The sequence below is a fragment of the Coregonus clupeaformis genome, chromosome 8 (assembly GCF_020615455.1).
Source record: "Coregonus clupeaformis isolate EN_2021a chromosome 8, ASM2061545v1, whole genome shotgun sequence".
Lineage (NCBI taxonomy): Eukaryota > Metazoa > Chordata > Actinopteri > Salmoniformes > Salmonidae > Coregonus > Coregonus clupeaformis.
Window position 1 is genome coordinate 23,879,006 of NC_059199.1, and position 19,394 is coordinate 23,898,399.

At 43.6% G+C, this 19,394-nt stretch overlaps 1 protein-coding gene across 3 annotated transcripts in view; it reads right to left on the reverse strand.

Moving 5' to 3' along the window:
• Positions 1 to 2,048: 2,048 nt before the first annotated feature.
• Positions 2,049 to 19,394, reverse strand: part of LOC121571482 (exostosin-1c) — a 112,800-nt gene continuing 95,454 nt past the window's right edge. For 2 of the 3 annotated variants that reach the window (XM_041882965.2, XM_041882966.2), the window contains exons 3-12: positions 11,387 to 11,480; positions 9,243 to 9,350; positions 7,014 to 7,133; positions 6,445 to 6,577; positions 5,589 to 5,707; positions 5,367 to 5,462; positions 5,016 to 5,102; positions 4,767 to 4,927; positions 4,182 to 4,407; positions 2,049 to 3,333 (exon numbers count right to left, since the gene is read on the reverse strand). In XM_041882965.2, coding sequence (XP_041738899.2) covers positions 3,145 to 3,333; positions 4,182 to 4,407; positions 4,767 to 4,927; positions 5,016 to 5,102; positions 5,367 to 5,462; positions 5,589 to 5,707; positions 6,445 to 6,577; positions 7,014 to 7,133; positions 9,243 to 9,350; positions 11,387 to 11,480 — 1,333 coding nt within the window. In that variant the 3' untranslated portion in view covers positions 2,049 to 3,144. The remainder of the gene's footprint in view (positions 3,334 to 4,181; positions 4,408 to 4,766; positions 4,928 to 5,015; positions 5,103 to 5,366; positions 5,463 to 5,588; positions 5,708 to 6,444; positions 6,578 to 7,013; positions 7,134 to 9,242; positions 9,351 to 11,386; positions 11,481 to 19,394) is intronic. The other variant, XM_041882967.2, reaches the window with a different exon arrangement.

The following is a 19,394-nucleotide window of genomic DNA, read 5'->3' on the forward strand; positions in this document are numbered from 1 at the left end:
TCCCTTAATTTTTTTGAGCAGTGTATCACAAACCCCCAAGGTGCCTTATTGCTATTAAAACTGGTTACCAATGTAATTAGAGCAATAAAAATACATGTTTTGTCATACCCGTGGTATACTGTCTGATATACCACGACTGTCAGCCAATCAGCATTCAGGGCTCTAACCACCCAGTTTGTAATATAGAATAACCAATGAAATTACCTACCAGAAAACACGAGATACCTTTAAAGTGGTGTGTATTCGCGCATGCAAATTCAGGTGGAAACTGAAGCGCGGATGGCTTAACAGCGTTTTGCGAGTGTCTGCTCACTTGCCGCAATTCAGAATCGATTCACATTTAGATGGAGTATTTGGCTGTTTTGGCTTCCAGAGCTAATTCGCCTTTAAACAGAACATGTAAGGTCCTTGGACTATAAGGAGTAACGTTAGGCTCCTTTAGTCCATTATTGGGCTAGCTAGTATAACAAGGGTGCTGTTTTTATTTACATTTGAGTAATTTAGCAGACGCTCTTATTATACAGTAGTGAGTGCATAAAGATTTATACATTTTGTACTGGTCCCCCGTGGGAATCGAACCCACAACCCTGGCGTTGCAGGCACCATTCTCTACCAACTGAGCCACACGGGTTAATGCCTCCCCCAAATATCTTTAGCTTGGTTTAACAAATCTTTTGTTAGTTAAGTAAAGCAGTATTACTTCGATTTTCATATTTGATAAAAGCGTCTTGTGCAAAATTGCCTATGAGTGCTTGCTTGCCTGTGAACTCCATTGTGTCACACCCCCTCTTGCCCTTTGACCTACCTCCCCTTTTCCCCTCCCTAGGTCCCATATGGCTACACCCTTACTTCAAAAGGGGCCTGGTCTGGCTGGGATTCTCCCCCAGCAGCAGCAGTACCACCTGCCCTGATGGAATTAAGGTTAATTAAAGAATGATGTACTGAGCTGAGCTGTCTGTCGGTCTCATCAAGCGTTTCCGCATAGAGATTCAATATAAAGTAATACTGTTTATAGTATATATACAACATACTATTTAGCCTCATTCTGTGGTTGTCCTCCCTCTTTACTCCTGTCTGTCAGATGCCTATCCGGGTGACCCAAAGCCAGCCTGTGTATCAGGACCGCTTCGGGAAACTTCAGGAGCATCTCAGTAAGCTGGCCCTGCTCTTCCGCAAGCTCCGCCTCCTCTGTGTGGAGATGACCTCTGACCTGCAGGAAGAACCCTCAGAGGTAGGGTTCAATTCAATTTTTATGTACAAAATCCCTCCATTCCCCTTTCACTCTATTAACCCCATCCAAGCTGTACTGGGCTGGCTTGGTTATGCATTCACCATAGTTGCTGGAACCATGCTGGAATGGATCATGTAAAAAATAAAATATCCTAGCCAGCACAGTACGGTTCGGGTCAGCCCTCTAGTGTGAATCAGGCACGTTTGGCTTTCTGTCTATACACAAGCTCTACCTGTTTTTCTGTCTATCTGTACCTTGTCACCTTTGACAATATTACTTGTCGTGCAGTTGTTTTGATGCGTGTCAATGATGTGAGGAACTTGGTGTATAACACGTCTTCTTTGCAGCTGGTGCCATATGTAGGAGAAGAGATAGCCCCTGTGAGAGTGGAGCCCTGCAGTCCAGCTGTAAACCAGGAGAGACAAGAAGTGCTGGAGGTTTGTGACGTGTCCGCTTCCTCTGTATGTCACTGATTCAATATTGTTTGTTGGATGACAACCAATAGTTAGTACAGAGACAGTACATTTCCTTGATTCTAGTTGGGTTCTGTGTGTTATGGTCCCATCCACAGAAGGTGAGGCAGAAGAACCAGGAGATGAAGATTCTGATGGACCAGATGAGGAACTTGCTATGGGACGTCATCGCCATGCTGACACTCAGGAAATGACATCACAGATGACCTCACCCCCTCCCTCCAACCTTCTCTCACTGCACTTCACAATGCCCTCCCACTAGGGGCCATGAGTTTTTCCTGACCCAGAAAACTCCCTAGTACCTCCAACCATTGTTGTTCTGGTGTGAGATAGACCGCTGGATGCTTTGGGTGATCTACCTTTAAAGTATGGTGCTTTTAGAGACATTGAATTAATTGAGTTTACTTATATATTTTTTTACTACATATGTTTTCCAGCCTTTTTTGGGGTGATAATCACTGACTCAGGACCAGCTAAATAAACTTGAATTCATGGTTATGAATTCCACCGTGCACAAGAGGCTGATCTAGTGTCAGTGCTTAATGTCTGCCCTTATTCTTTGTGTACCAACACTAGTGAGTGTCACCTGTGAACTGAGTTGAAGACAATGGGATCTCATCGCAAATTAGCCCATGGCAGCTATTTATCTCAGGTGTGCGTGTGTGTGTCTTAGCATCATTAATGCGATTAGCTTCCTGAGTGCTGGGCAACACACCTGTTTACCTTAAGGGTTGAGAATCTTGCATGCCGACTGCTGAGGAATCGGAAGTATCAAGCGTGTGAATCTATTTTTGCACACTATGCAGGATCTCAAAGAAATCACAAGCAATAGGTTATAGTCTTTTTCTACAAAATAAATACATTGTAAAAACACTGATTTTATGAGAAATGTTTGCTTTGCCTTTGATACTTCGAAGGGTCTGGTGAATGCATTTGAAGTAATGCTTTGTCAAAAGTCTACATGTGAGTTGAATACCACCATTTGCACTTGGGAAATGTTTTTATTGGTCTTACAGTTACGTGATGTGAAATGAACCAATTGCTTTGCGACCGTCCCAACTCCCAGATGTACTGTAGAAATACGCCAGCTGGAGTGCACTGCACCAGCAACTGTCCGCTTGGCGCCTTCCTTTGACATTAAATACTGTTCCCCTCCATTCAGACTGCAATGGGAGTGGTTGACATCTTCAACAAGTGTTCATTCACCCATCCATTACCAATGGAGCACCAATCACAGGGGACATAAGGCCTTCTCCATATGTTTCCTCCTCCAATAGCCCGTCGTCTCAGACCCCTGGAGGCAGAGTCTATCTCTTAGCTTTAGGTCCCCTTTCTTCCTCTTTTATCATCAGATCAGTCCACCAGGGTCTGTCTGTCTGTCTACATTTAATCACCAGACCAGGCCTCCACACTGTATTCCCCTATCCATCTGTTGGTCCGTCAGGCACGTTCCAGGTCCTTGTACTTCTTGCGCAGGACAGACACCTGGTCCTTGAAGAGCAGGGGGTCCAGGCGGAACTGGGAGTGGACCAGGGGCATGTAGCCGAACCAGCTGGCGAAACTGTTCACACACTCCTGTCTCTGGGTAAAGTGCTCTGGGTTGGCCCATGGAGCACTCATCTTCGTACCCTAGGAGGAGAGAGAAAAAGAGGATATGGAGGAGAGAGAAAAAGAGGGTGAGTTTGAAACCAAGGTATTCGTCCGCAAAGTTGCACATCACATCAATGTACAGACGGGATGAAGAAATATAGTTATGGTTCTGTATACTGTGGGAATGTATACTGTAGATAATTACTGGTGACTTCATGCCTCAATCTTATCTATAGGCTGATAAAGATATATGACTGATATGTATATTGCTTGTCAGAAAACTAGGGAACTGTTACAATTATGATGGCTAGTTGATCTCACGTCGGACACATAGGGTTGCACAGAACTTTTTCTTATCTCCAGTCTGATAGAGTAGGAAGACATAACCTTCAGTCTGTGACATACTGGCTGACATACACTGTCTGTTTGTCTTTCTGGGACAATCTCATCTTCACTAAAATAGACTTGAGTAAGGTACTGTCACATAAAAAAATAAATTGTTGTCATTCTTATCAGCAATTGTCAATTATAGGCAGCAGACATTTACAGGAAATGGTTTTGTTGAGGTTGTGCAACGGGCTGACTTTCAGCCGAGGTCATTTGAACAGAAAGGTTTGCTCTTGATTATTATTGTGTGTTCTCACCGCAATAACATAAAACTTTATTCTGTGCCTGAGGGCGCAGAAAATGATTCAATTATTATTTTATACAATATATATTACTGATGTAACTCTGTCTAACCCTTGTTAAAAGTTATTTAATTGTCTTTGTTTTGGACACCAATACTGCTGCCATTCTTTGATATCATATCAGTCATGACTACAGTAACAAAGAACTAATAATGAGCACTCATTGGTCAGATTCACCATCTATGGGTGTGGCCTCACCTGTGGGCTGGGCAGCTCATTGGTCAGATTCACCATCGATGGGTGTGGCCTCACCTGTGGGCTGGGAAGATCCTTGTACTGTTTCCTCTGGGCCACTTTGATTGGCGGCAGGTGGGTGACGGCGGAAACCAGGAAGTTCATGAGGATGTCCTCACAGTTGGAGGTGCGGTCCACCAGCGCCCGCAGGGAGGGGGGCAGGTAGTGGGAGAACAAGTAGTGATAGTACCTGATGGAGAGGAAATGGAAGGTTGAGAGATAGCAAAGAAATAGGTGATGTAGCCAATGTATGTATCTACTTGTCAGATCTTGTTGGTTGGGGTATTGATATTGAACTATACATTAAACCTGGTAATACTTTCTTCTAAGGGCAAAATGCAAGGGTATTAAGAGACCTCATGTAGTAGCCACAGCTCATAGACCATCTGTTTAATGTTTTTAGTTTGAATACTATGTTGTTCTATTGTGTGTCAGTAGATTATAATGTTAGTCATAGAAATATAATCCATAGAAAGGGCTTGGAACCTCTAACCCTGTCAATTTGAGTGGTTGACTTGAATGGGGAGGCCGATTCTTTGGTTACAGTACCTGTGGTAGAAGGCTGCTCCTGTCAGAACGATGGAGTACTCGTTAGTCCACTTGGAGGTGTACCCCCACACATTCTTCACTGGGTCCCAGAAGTGACTCCTGGGGGGGTAGCCCACGATGCGCTCAGGAAAACTCATCCACACCAAGAAAGCAAAGTTCACCTGCGGTAAGAATGAGTACAGTTAGATGGCTAAAGCGTGTGGGTGTGTGTTTTCTACCACAGTGTGTTGTTGTATAGGAAGGTCATACCTCACTGGTCAGCAGGACTGTATCTTCATCCAGACTCAGCACTGCCTCTGTCTCTATGGCCACGTTGGGCAGGAAACGACTGCTCGTCTGGAGAGAGGGGCATTGAGAGAGAGAGACGGTCATTTCCGTTCCTTGTTAGGTTTCAATGTGGTTGGTTTGTGTTTTGGAGAATGAAGGAATGACATGGACACTGTCCGCTCCTCTGTGGTATGGGGGAAGAGGATGAGTGAATGACAAGCAGTGACAAAGGAAGGAGGTTACTCCCATAGATTCACTGTGAGAGAGGGGGGGTTGTCATTCTGTCACTCGTGGCCTGACTGGGGAGTTTGGCGACTCGTCATTGTCACTTACCTTCCTCCTACCGTCTGTCACAGTGAGGGGGACAGGCATGGGGGGCCATTTACTCCTGTGGGGCGGTGGCTTCTCACTGTTCCACAGGATGATGATCTAGAGGGGGAAGGAATAGTGTGTGACACAATAAGCATAAGGGTTATTAGGCTTAATGAAGCAATGTAGAGCTGTCTATTTGCTACGTATGAACTCTTACTCACCGACACGCTAAAACACACTCACCTGTGAACAGTATTTGGACTTGGAGACCACTTGAAGCAGCTTCATGATTGGCTGAGACTGGGAGACCAATGGGGAAACGGCATGGATGATGGCTGTGAACTCTTGACCAGGACTGACCCCTGCAGGAAGGAATGAGGAGGGAGGAGAAGGTAAGGGAGAAGAGTTTCTACTTTTACAAGAAGGGTTGTAATTGCAGACTGCAATTAGGGGCGTTTTCTGATATCGGCGTTTCTTGATGTCAAATTACACCCGTTGATGCTTGCCATTGATCCGTTGCTGTATCTTTTGTGTCGGGGACAACAGTTGTTGACAACTGTAACATTGTAGCTAAGCCTAACCCTAAACCTAACCTTAACCTCAGTCTCTTAACCTGCCACACTAATTTACCTAACCTGCCACGTAATTCACCTAACCTGCCACGGAAATTATCCTAACCTGCCATGTTAATTATCCTAACCTGCCATGTTAATTATCCTAACCTGCTATGTAAACAAATCATCTGTGTCAAGAAACCATCAGTCTGATAACACCGGAACTGACTAATGGCAGGTATCAATGAGCGCTTCCTGATATTAGGGAACACCCACATCAAGAATTGACACCTACGCCCCGAATTGCGGTCTGCAATTACACCATATTCACTTTTACTATCTACCTTGTACATTACAGCTTTGCATATATGAAAGTAGTAACATTAATGTAGGAGCCAAATAATTATAAACTTTAAGAAATGTCTATTTTTGTTTTATCAGAGGAGACCCTATTGAGGATGAATAATTATAAGGATGAGCCAGTCTAGTGAGGTTGGTCTGAACTAGTCGGAACCGGTCCAGTCCAGTCTGGTGTGGTTCCTTACCTAGACTCAGGTAATAAAAGGGGAAGTGGGCCAGGTGAGTGGAGTACTCTGGCAGGACCAGCAGGCCCCCTGGCAGGGCGTTCCACATGTACTTATTTCTGGAGACGTGGGAGAACACCCGGTCCTTAATTATCTGAGAGAGAGAGAGCAAGAGAGAGATGACACGGTGAGGTTTGAGGGGAGCTACGTATGTTAATCTGTTAGAACGCCCTGAAGTACCCATATGTTCAAACCATCATTATCTATGCCCATATGGGCTGGCCAACTTTGTGTGTAAAACTGAAGCAATCACCTCAAGAATACAAATGCAGCTATCTGCACTTCCTCACTTTGACCAACTGGTGTCAGTATAAGAACAAAACATCCAATCCAATCCCATACAAATGAACCTGAGGAAAATCCATCTCTCTCTCTCAGTTTCTGGGTCGTTCATTAGAGCACACTATAGAAAAACATTTTGCAACAGAAAACAAAAACAAGAATTTCTTATTGGTCCAGATAGTCCTTTCCTGTTTCAGTACCCTTACTCCCGTTTGGTGCCTAATGACCCTACACTCCTTATCAACTACCTCCAGTGTTGTGAGGACTATCTTGTCCACGGAGGAGAAGTAGGCCTCCCATAGCATCTGGGTCTGCTGCCTCAGAGCTAGGACTCGCTCATTTCCCACCGCATGCACTGTAGACGGGACCTGGGAGAGAGAGGAGGAGGAAGAACGAGGGAGAGAGGGAGGGTGGAAGTTGAGAGAGAGGATAGGAGGGTTGAGAGAGATAGAAAAGGGAGAGCACAGCAGGCAAGGTCATGTATTCAACAGGATAAAACAATCAGAATGTTGCAGAATGAAATGTACTTCATAGAATGACACTGCTCTCTTAACTGCCTTGTAAAATAATTACGTTTTCTTACAGTATAATGTTCAATTTTTACCTGCAAGGCTGTAAACCCTTTGATATGAAACACACACCTAGCCATTAGTGTGTGTGTGTGTGTGTGTGTGTGTGTGTGTGTGTATGTGTGTGTGAAGAAAGAGAAAGCCCCTAGCATTTTATTCTCGACTCGACTCAACCTGCTCTGACAGTCAATAACCCGTACTATAGAGGAAGACAGGTCAGACACTAATCCACTATAAATGGTATTCTTTTGCCAGAGGAAGAGCTACGGTTCAGGACAGGTGCCCAGCAGCTATCCTAGCTCACCTAGCTCTGTCTATAGTGCAGACTACTTCCATCAGAGGTAGTACTCTTACTTCACACATGGTTTACCTGAATTACATTTCAGGTAAGTTAAGCGATGACACTACGCTGTACTAGAGGAAAATAAAGGGGGTCACGCCCATATTCACCCCGTTCACTCTCCTAAACGAAATACCATGAATGCATCAGCTAGCTGGAGAAAGAGGAAATATATCCAGTTGACTCACCTATCCTGTAAGTCTACAACAGGCGATTACTTTGGATAAAAACATCTGCTAAATGGCCATGTGATTTGATTATGATTAAATCAAGTTAGCCTAGCAGGGAAGTCTGCATCTTCTACAGTGATGTTAAAAGGCCAGTCAGGTAGCCAGTTGACTCCCCTAGAACCTAATCTTTACCATATAACAGCTTTTCTAATGATGGGGACCTGAGGAAGCAAAGGGCCTCCCTCCTCCTTTCCTATATCCTACTCCTCTTTCCCTCTCTCTATCTCCTCCCTCTCACTCTCTCTCCTCTCATCTCTAGATCTGAAAGAGAGATTCACCTCTCAATGATCTCCTGTCTCTCTGATGTGCTTGGCCCCATTCAACCTCCCGTCACCAGCTTTATTCCCTCAAAACTCAATTTCCACATCCCTAACCCCGGGGCACGTGTGTGTGTTTGTGTGTGCATGTATATGCTTGTGGGTGGTCAGAGTGTGTGAGGGGGAGGAGTGTGTGTGCGTGTGTTTGTGTGTGTGTGTTGTGATGTCACGAGAGGCTGTGTCCTGGAGGGACGTTACATCCCCCTGAGATGGCTGCAAACCCAGACAGCTATGGCTCCATCTGCTGGTATGGTCGGGAACTCCACCCCTCTATGGCCAATCTTCCCACGCAGCTGAAACAAATCAGGAGCTGATGAGCTGAAGGTTTGGGAAGGGAAGAGAGACAGTCTCCAACCTGGGCTCTCTGGAGGACAAGAGTGCTGCACGTCCACTTCCATGAGGAATATAAGGATTTGGAGATACTTACCTTTGGGAAATACTCACCTTTGGATATATGCACCTGTGGAAATACGTGTGGGACATTTGGAAGGACGTTTTGCTGGGTTGGCCACTAGCTGCAACGTGGAATACAGTAAGACTGGGGAAAAGTTATTTGAGCGAGGGAGAGTTATGATTTTGGATGTGGAAGAGACATCCCTGAACTGTTAACCCTTAAAGAGCCACCAGAGAACAGAATTGTGTTATACTTTCGTTAGTTTCCCAAGACCTTTAATAAAATCCTTGTTTTGGTTGAACCTGGTCTCCTTGCACTACTTGAGCAATCCCGCTGAAAGCTGTGTAGCCTCTCGTGACGTCACAGTGTGTACATGCGAGCGTATGTGTGTGGGTATATGGATGCACATGTGGGCCTAATGTTGTTTTGGGTCAATTCCATTTTGAATCTGTCAATTCGATGTCCTATGATGTCCTTTCCAACATATCTATATATTTTTTTGTTCATTATCTAGCTGGACGTCAGGTTATTTCCTGTATCAACTGGGTTCAAACAGTATTGATTCCAGAACTGCTGTAAACGTGCGGGACGTGCGTGTGTGTGCGCACGTGTGTGTGCGCGCGTTACCTGCAGTAGCAATCTCTCATCTCCTTCTAAGACAGCCTGGTTCCACTGGATGACATCAGAGAAGGGCAGCTCCCAACCATTACTGAGCAACACTGGAATACATGCCGCCTAGACGGAGAGAGAGATATAGAGAGAGCGAGTGGAAACAGAAGGAGAAAGACTGAGTCAGTGTGACAAGGAGACAAAGACAGGAAATGGAAAGGGTAATTGGTAATGCTACCATTGTTCATCTGCTCTGCTTGTGGTAGACATTCAATATAAATACGTTGTCTAGATTTCCAGTCTTCGTCTCTGACACATACCACCATATAGTACCAGCTGGTACTTCAATAAGGCAGTCTGAGCAGATCATGAAATTAATGATGCAGTGTGTGTGTGTGTGACACTCTCTCGGGGAGGTTGCATGAGTCACAGCTACTATCTTAACAGTCCCAGGAGCCCCTTGGGGCCCTAGAGAGAAAGAGACCAAACTTCTGCTGCGTTACACACACACACAAACACACGCTGATTTAACAAACTCCTAGTCTGCTAATTAAGTACACTACACTGGGAGGATGGAGAGAGGGAGTGAGTATGAGAGAAATGGGGAGAGGAGGGGGATAATACATCATGGTTTATTGAAGTTGTGTTTGATGTTGCTGTATCCCCTTGTTTACTGACAGCCAGGTTTTTGATGTTGTTCTACTTGTCTTTTTTCAGCTCCCTCCCTCCTTCATTCTCTCTCCCTCTCTCTCTAAGCTGCGGTCTTGGGTGTTGGTTTTATTTCTTTATCTAATTAAATCACAGGAGAGCAGCCAGAACCAGCTTCAGACTGAGATCAGATGACTCCGACTGAGATTCCCCCTCTGGCGGTTTGAAGCTCCGCTAGTTGCCTCACCAGCGACCGGCCCTCACTCAGGCAGCCATGCAGACAACACTAAGATATGCTAGGCTACGCTCCAGGTAACAGGGTCAAGCCAGACGTTGAGGCCTCCAGAGCTGACGTGAAGCCTGGGGCTCGCCTGAGCCATTTCCCCAGAGATGAGGTGCTTTGAGGCGGACTGACTAAGAAGTTTTCCCCTGACTGGATCCCAGTGCAGCTCAGCATGTGGGGATATGTGTGTTGTTGTTTTTTGGTAGTTTGCATTGGGAGATGAAGAGAGGAGCATCAGGGGTAGTGTGTGTGTGTGTGTATGTGTGTGTACTCAGCCATTTGTCCGTGTGTGTGTGTGCCCCCGCAGGAGTGTATGTACCGAGAGTTGGAACGTGGCAGTAAGTTTCCTACCACACTGGTAATTGCCCATTCTTTTGTGGGCTTGGGCTGGCATGGAGAGTAAAAGGAGATCTTACAAATCTCAGACTGGCCTGAATGGAAAAGCAAAGGAGACAGAGGAAGAAAGGGAAGAGAAACAGAGGGAGAAGGAGGGAGAGAGTGGGGGAGTGAGTGCGGAGGAGTGAGTTAGCTGTGTGAGAGTGAGCTTCCCTGCCAAGCCCTGCGTTCAGTGGATTTGCCCATTAAGCTCAGATCAGCAGTGTGGCAGGCTGGCACCCCTATGGAAGCTTCCGGACCATTGAGAGACTCAGAGAGAGAGATAGCCAGGGAATACAAGAGTCTGGGAGGTTCATTGGTAGGTAAAACCATGAACACAGCTCCATCACCAAAACATCAACATGGGTGGTAAATCCATACAGTCCATCTAAGATCATTATTTAATTTACTACATGGTTTATTAAAGCTGAGTTTGATGAAAGGTAAACCCTTTCAACGTTATATTTACCAAAGATCCACCCCCTTCTTTCTTTTTTTCTTGTAGCAAATCAGCCAACACCACCATAAATTGTACACGTTAGTACAGCACATAAAGATCTTCATACGATAGTTGGGCAGAGTGTGGCTATGATACTAATAGTGTAACTGATAACACAATCCACGTCAATCCATAATCTTGATAGTTCAGAGTTGTATTCGTACTCGTAGCCTGGTCCCAGGAGTTGGTCATAGGAGTTGGCAAGACATCACAAACAGGTCACATATCTGGAACCAGGCTAGTGTATTGGAAGCAGTATTTGGCATTCTTCTAGGACCATGCTAGTGTATTGGGAGCAGTATTTGGCATTCTTCTAAGACCATGTTAGTTTATTGTGATCAGTATTTGGCATCCTACCTGTAGAGACTCTAGGAAGCGAAAGGAGCCCAGGCGACGACCCCGAGGAACCAGGCAGAAGGTGGAGTTGTGGAGCAGCTCCTGGTAATCAAACCTGAGAGGATAGAGATAGAGGAATGGAGAGTTGGTGTTGGAGTACAGTCAGTCACACTGAAAGACATTCTAGCAAATCCAACTGTAACATAACAGTACCCATATTCTGTACACATTCCTCTCAGGACTTGACTTGAGGCGGTTGGTAGACTGTTGGTAGAAAACCATGCTAGAAAGGATCCGACACAAGTGGCAATATTGTCAACTAAGATGACCTGGTACATGAACTATTTATCTGTTGTTTTTTTCATAATTTAAATGTAAAAGTAAGGGTAAATGGTTTCTGTTAAGGTTAGTGGTTTGTGGTTATAATTGCGTTGGTGGTCAAAAGGTGCCATATTTTGTCCTCTCTGGTATAGGCAGATGGGGGTGATAGCATGGAATGGAATTGATGGCTTTTAATCAAATCAAATCCAACTTTATTTGACATGCATTATGAAGATCTGAAAACATTTGACACATTACAATGGGTTGCTTCATTCCAGCAACATATTTGCTTTCAATGTATGTTTATGCTTGTGGTCATTCTGGCATCTGATTGGATATCATTCCTACAGTGGTTTGGGTGTGAAAGGCCATGATTGGTTCAGGCACCAGCATCCCCTCTATTTGACGGTTGAGGTGAGTGTGGTTTTGTGTTGTTAGGAAATGGTATGGGGCCAGTTTTGTTGTTATGTTCGTAATAGAGATGGTTAAGGCTGTGGGTAGAGAGAACTGATCATAAATTAGTTGTTAAGGGTTTAAATGAACTGTTCAGGTTGTGATGGGCGTGGACAGAGCTGACCTGAAATCAGTGCATATCTGAGCAATAGAAAGTCCCCCAGAGCTACTAAAAGAGCCCTATGTTCCCAACCAACTGTGGAAATCTGCCAATGTGTGGAGAGCATTCTGGTGCAAAATGGGTACCATGCATCACCCAGTTGGGTCCTTCACAGTTCTGGGCTAGATAGTTCAGGTGACTTCCCCGCTAGGGCCGGGATGATACCAGTATCGTGATACTCGTTAGTATTGTGGTAACGAAACAAAACACTAAGCAGTTTTTAACTTCTTTAGGAAAACAGCCCTAATGTTGGAAACAAACATCATTATGTTGTCATCCAGAGTCACATTTATTTATTTTCCAAGCTATAACAGACACAATATTTTACATAGAGCAGATTTGTAAAGGACCAAAGAGTTTGGTCTGCTTCGTGTTTTCATTTTTGCCACGGAGAAAATATTGCAATACTGGTATCGTCCCGGCCCTACTCCCCGCACCCCCAACCCCCTAAATGTAAAACACTTTGAAACCCAACCAAAACTACCTCATAAATGCAAGCCATTATCAAGCCAGTGGAACCGTTTAGCGGCCCATCGTGTTTCTCACTCCTCTAAGTACCGTCAACAGACAGACAGCAAATAAACAAGTTTCTTATGAAATAATTCCTATAGCCTCGTCTCTCCTCTGCACTGCTGGCAACCATGTTGTTTACCTACCCAAGGGGCGTCAGCGTAAAATATGGCCGCCATTAATCTAGCCTGTCTCTGTCTCGACTGTCCCGACCAATATTTATTTATCCCTCTGTGAGTGATGAGTTACAGGCTCAGGGTTTTAAAATGTGAAAATTGCTGATGTTGGCATTGATTGGGATCTTGGTGTGAGTTTCTCAGTGAGCTGTTGAATGAGTGTCACTGTCAGGGTTGTGGTGCACACACACACACACACACGCGCATATGAAAATATGCACACACACAAACACTTTGTAGGCAAAAATCCACCAGCTATTCAATAGAGACCCACACACACAGGCACACACACACACAGGCACACACACACACAGGCAAACACACACACATATGCAAGCACACATACATACTGAAGATTGCACCCTCCCACACAAAATGCACACACACATACACATAATGTACACAAACACACACACACACGAGAATTAGGGTAGTGAAAGGGTGCATTGTTTTCCATTTGCCACTGCTATACTGCGATGTTGTGCTGTTTTCCACCTGTTGACGGAGCATAGCCAGTTCTGCTGAAACTGCAGTCTGTGTGTGTTTCTGTCTTTGTGTGTGCTCGTGTACATGCTTATATCACCTCAAATCGGAGGCCGTGTCCGATAGTTAGTGGATACGAGCCAATGTGTGTTATTTATCATGTGAGTGTGTATAAGGTGTGTTTGGATGTACCTATCCATTAGAGAGAGACAGAGAGAGAGCTCTCCCCAGCATGTGGTGGGAGTGGAGTGAGCCTGTTGCTAGCGACCTACTTTCTCCCACTCTGGGTCATGCTGATTTGTTTTGTTGCTGTTTTTTTAATGAGGGAATTTACTTAAAGCAAGGGAACAACTAAATAATTTAACAGCAGTTTGTTTCCAAGAACAAATTAAGTCTCTCTCTCTTTCTCTGAGTGTGTGGACATGTTCGCTTACAGGGGATGTACAGTACTGTGATTTAATATGTAATAATTATTGTGTGAAATATGCATTCATTAATTTATCTGTCAGTATGTATGTATGTATGTATGTATGTATGTATGTATGTATGTATGTATGTAGGAGAGAGTGGGGTAAGATGAGCCTTTTTGTACATTCAGCATCAATCCATCAAGGGAATTATAGCATTCTTTATAACAAAGATATCTACATATAGACTGAGTGTACATAACATTAAGAACACCTTCCTAATATTGTTGACTCCAATGCTTCCCACAGTTGTGTCAAGTTGGCTGGATGTCCTTTGGGTGGTGGAACATTCTTGATATATGGGAAACTGTTGAGCTGAAAAACCCAGCACCGTTGCAGTTCTTGACACAAACCAGTGCATCTGGCACCTACTACCATTCCCCGATCAAAGGCACTTAAATCTTGTCTTGCCCATTCACCCTCTGAATGGCGCACACATACAATCCATGTCTCAATTGTCTCAAGGCTACACTGATTGAAGTGGATTTAACAAGTGACATCAATAAAGGATCATAGCTTTCCCCTTGATTCACCTGATCAGTCTATGTTGTGGAAAGAGCAGGAGTTCATAATTTTTTGTACACTCAGTGTATTTCAGGATGTTGTGTATCCCTGGAAATAATCAGAATTAATGTAAACATTACAGTTTTTAAAACATAGCTTGTCCAAAAAAAGTGGTCTCTTGGCACAACTTACCTCGGGTATTAGGTAAGTTGAGCCGCGGGACAGGGTAAGTAAGCATCCTACAAATTTCTGTACTGAATGAAATGTTACCACTACCTTTTTTAGACCATGTCTATCTTTATTTCCCAAACACAATTCAACACAATCGCTTTTTTGTCTTTTAATAATTTTAAGCGTCTTTCAACACAGGCTAAAATGGATACTTCCCCAAAGTCAGATGAACTCGTGGACACCATTTTTATGTTGCTGCGTCCAGTATGAAGGAAGTTTAGCATGCTAGAGGTTACCGTAGGCATTCAGTCATTGCGCTAACGCTAGTTAGCAATTTCCTTAACCGCACGCAAAGACATATAAATGGGGAAGTAGATAAAGAGCTTAATTGCCAAAATCCCAAAATATCCCTTTAACACCTAACAAACACTAAGCACTTTTTTTTGTTGACACTTTTAACATAGGCCAGGCCCTGTTGTTACCTCATATCACAGCGATAATGCCTTGCATTACGCCTGGGAAGAAAACACTTTCATTTGCTCAACTTGCCATTGGCTCAACCATTGGCTCAACTTACACCAAGGCAAAACGTTTGACTATATTAGCTCACACAGCTACAAGGATGCACTTTCATGCTAGGTTAAGGACAGTGGTCATCAACCATTTCTGAGTCGAGATCAATTTGTCAAAATGCAAGCAGAGATCTACCGCTCAGATTTTTTTAAAACATGACTTTAGAAACGTAACATTAACCAATTAGAAACAGTTCTGAAGCAATGAGGTTTGTGCAGTAGGCCTAGGCTATAGGCCCAATACATGTTCACTGCATATTGGCTATATGCTTGAATTGCCTAGCCAATGTTGTTCTTCTCAGACCATTTTGAAATGATGCTGTATTTTAAAATGTTAAGTATATGATCACAATGGTAATAGATAATTTGTTGTATTACTTGTGAGGCACAGCTGAGTGAACATAATTCGCATTTTTTTTTACTGGACTGATGGCCTGCATCTGATGGTCAGTCAGAGGGGAGGGAGCAGTGGTAAGGCTGTCTCTCACCTGACTCACTCTCCCTCCCTCCGCTGAGAAAAGGGGACACAGTCTTCCTGCTGATGGTGAAACTCAAGTCGCACTGCATTATTTCTGCCTCATGCACCAATTCATGTTGTTACTCCTATGACCAGAGAAAGTGAAATATTCCTTGATATTAAAAAAGACACAAGCTGCTAATAACAACGCTATCTTAACGGAACACTTTCCTATACTCATTCATTGCAGCTGTAGTGCTGGTTGTAGCGTGAGTAGAAGTAGGGAGAACAAGCATTTTATGGCTTCTTTTTACAGTCTATGGAAACTGTGCAGACACGGTGATCTGAGCTATCTGATTGGCCAGCGGCAGGCCTATACGTACACTTGATCTACTCTCTGGGCCTGCCGGGTAGCTAGGTGGAGTTCTACCTTCAGATATATTAAATGGTTCAAGATTTTGCTTTCCTGGCGCTAGGGCTGCTGAATCAAGTGCACCTACCGCCAACAATGCGAAACTAATACAAAAAAATAGGAACGTAAGGCTTTATCGTTGGATTTTTTACAGAAATGTGTGATCGACTAGGAATGCCTTGGAGAACGACCAGTCGATCATGATCGACCGGTTGGTGACCACTGGTTTAGGACCTCATATAGAAGCTTATAGGGACCTAAACTGATGTATCGAACATTCTTAAAAACGGTCTACTTTGCTTTAGATACAAGCGTCATGAAACCTCTAACACAATAAATTAATTTGACTTGGTGAAAATAATTTTTGGGAACCTAACTTGCTTACCACTTTTTCCATGTGGTTTCTTCCTTCACACACTCCATGAAATGATGACCTCTGCCAAAATATTTGGTTAAATTATTAATTTTGTGTGTGGTTTCCTAGAAACAAGGGTGGCTCAACTTATCCCTTTGGCTCAAGTTACCCCACTCTCCCCTAATGTATGCATGCTTATGCACTTGAATGTATGAAAGGGTAGTTTGTCTGATTGTAGGATTATTTTCAGTGAGCCCTCATTGAAATGTGCTCTGATCAGTGTGAGGGTGTGGGTTATTTGTAGAGCGCCCTACAACCTTTATTAAATCGCTATGTGTGGATTGGTAAGCCTATGTACAGAGTGAGAAAGTGTGCACTGCAGTATGACTCTAATAAAGTGTACTGTGTGTACTCTGCGTGTGTGTACTCTGCGTGTACTTTGGGTGCACTATGCATGCACTGTTTGTGTGTGTGTGTGTGTGATCTGCAGACACCTCACAGACGCACTTCCGATTCCCTGTGTCCCGAGGGGGTGGAGGTTGTTAAATATTATATATGAAATATGGAGGAAATACAGTTGAAGTCGGAAGTTTACATAAACCTTAGCCAACTACATTTAAACTCAGTTTTTCACAATTCCTGACAATTAATCCTAGTAAAAATTCCCTGTCTTAGGTCAATTAGGATCATCACTTTATTTTAAGAATGTGAAATGTCAGAATAATAGTAGAGAGAATGAATTATTTTAGCTTTTATTTCTTTCATCACATTCCCAGTGGGTCAGAAGTTTACGTACACTCAATTAGTATTTGGTAGCATTGCCGTTAAATTGTTTAACTTGGGTCAAATGTTTCAGGTAGCCTTCCACAATAAGTTGGGAGAATTTTGGCCCATTCCTCCTGACAGAGCTGGTGTAACTGAGTCAGGTTTGTAGGCCTCCTTGCTCGCACACGCTTTTTCAGTTCCGCCCACAAATGTTCTATAGGATTGAGGTCAGGGCTTTGTGATGGCCACTCCAATACCTTGACTTTGTTGTCCTTAAGCCATTTTGCCACAACTTTGGAAGTATGCTTGGGGTCATTGTCCATTTGGAAGACCCATTTGCGACCAAGCTTTAACTTCCTGACTGATGTCTTGAGATGTTGCTTCAATTTATGCACATAATTTTCCTTCCTCATGATGCCATCTATTTTGTGAAGTGCACCAGTCCCTCCTGCAGCAAAGCACCCCCACAGCATGATGCTGCCACCCCCGTGCTTCACGGTTGGGATGGTGTTCTTCGGCTTGCAAAACTTCCCTTTTTTTCCTCCAACATAACGATGGTCATTATGGCCAAACAGTTCTATTTTTGTTTCATCAGAACATAGGACATTTCTCCAAAAAGTACGATCTTTGTCCCCATGTGCAGTTGCAAACCGTAGTCTGGCTTTTTTATGGCGGTTTTGGAGCAGTGGCTTCTTCCTTGCTGAGCGGTCTTTCAGGTTATGTCGATATAGGACTCGTTTTACTGTGGATATAGATACTTTTGTACCTGTTTCCTACAGCATCTTCACAAGGTCTTTTGCTGTTGTTCTGGGATTGATTTGCACTTTTCGCACCAAAGTAAGTTCTGAAGTTTTGAATCCGGCGTCGTTTTGCGTATCAGTTCATAAACACTATGCCATGGAATTGGTACGTCAAAAATCTCTTCCCAACTATTTTGCAATCTATATGGGACGGCTGTCAATCTTTTGGTCCTTAAATGAAACAGGTATACTTTTTTAGGAGACAGAACGCATCTCCTTCCTGAGCGGTATGATGGCTGCGTGGTCCCATGGTGTTTATACTTGCGTACTATTGTTTGTACAGATGAACGTGGTACCTTTAAGCATTTGGAAATTGCTCCCAAGGACGAACCAGACCTGTGGAGGTCTACAATTGTTTTTCTGAGGTCTTGGCTGATTTCTTTTGATTTTCCCATGATGTCAAGCAAAGAGGCACTGAGTTTGAAGGTAGGCCTTGAAATACATCCACAGGTACACCTCCAATTGACTCAGATGATGTCAATTAGCCTATCAGAAGCTTCTAAAGCCATGACATCATTTTCTGGAATTTTCCAAGCTGTTTAAAGAAACAGTCAACTTAGTGTATGTAAACTTCTGACCCACTGGAATTGTGATACAGTGAATTATAAGTGAAATAATCTGTCTGTAAACAATTGTTGGAAAAATTACTTGTGTCATGCACAAAGTAGATGTCCTGACTTGCCAAAACTATAGTTTGTTAACAAGACATTTGTGGAGTGGTTGAAAAACGAGTTTTAATGACTCCAACCTAAGTGTATGTAAACTTCCGACTTCAACTGTACATGTTGGAGGAAAACAGGATCTAATCGAGCAGTTGAGGCGACAGACACACTGTTCCAGCCTACACACATCACATTTTCGATGTCTCTGTCCTCTGTCTGTATCTTTTGCTCAATCATAAACACACACACACACACACGTAGGGCTGTTGTGGTGACCATATTACCACCACACCCGCAGTCATGAGTCATGACCGCAGCAAAATTCCAGGTGACCGTTGAGTCACGGTATTCTCCTCTTATGCACTCTGGACAAGCTTTAGCAGTACCCAACTTCCTAAAGACTATCAAATCAAATCAAATCCAATTTTATTTGCCACATGTGCTGAATACAACAGGTGTAGACATTACTGTGAAATGCTTACTTACAGCCCTTAACTATCAATGCATTTATTTTTTGATAAAAAAGTAAAATAAAACAACAACAACAAAAAAGTGTTGAGAAAAAAAGAGCAGAAATAAAATAAAATAACAGTAGGGAGGCTATATACAGGGGGGTACCCGGTGCAGAGTCAATGTGCGGGGGCACCGGCTAGTTGAGGTAGTTGAGGTAATATGTACATGTGGGTAGAGTTAAAGTGACTATGCATAAATAATTAACAGAGTAGCAGCAGCATAAAAAGATGGGGTGGGGGTGGGGGGGG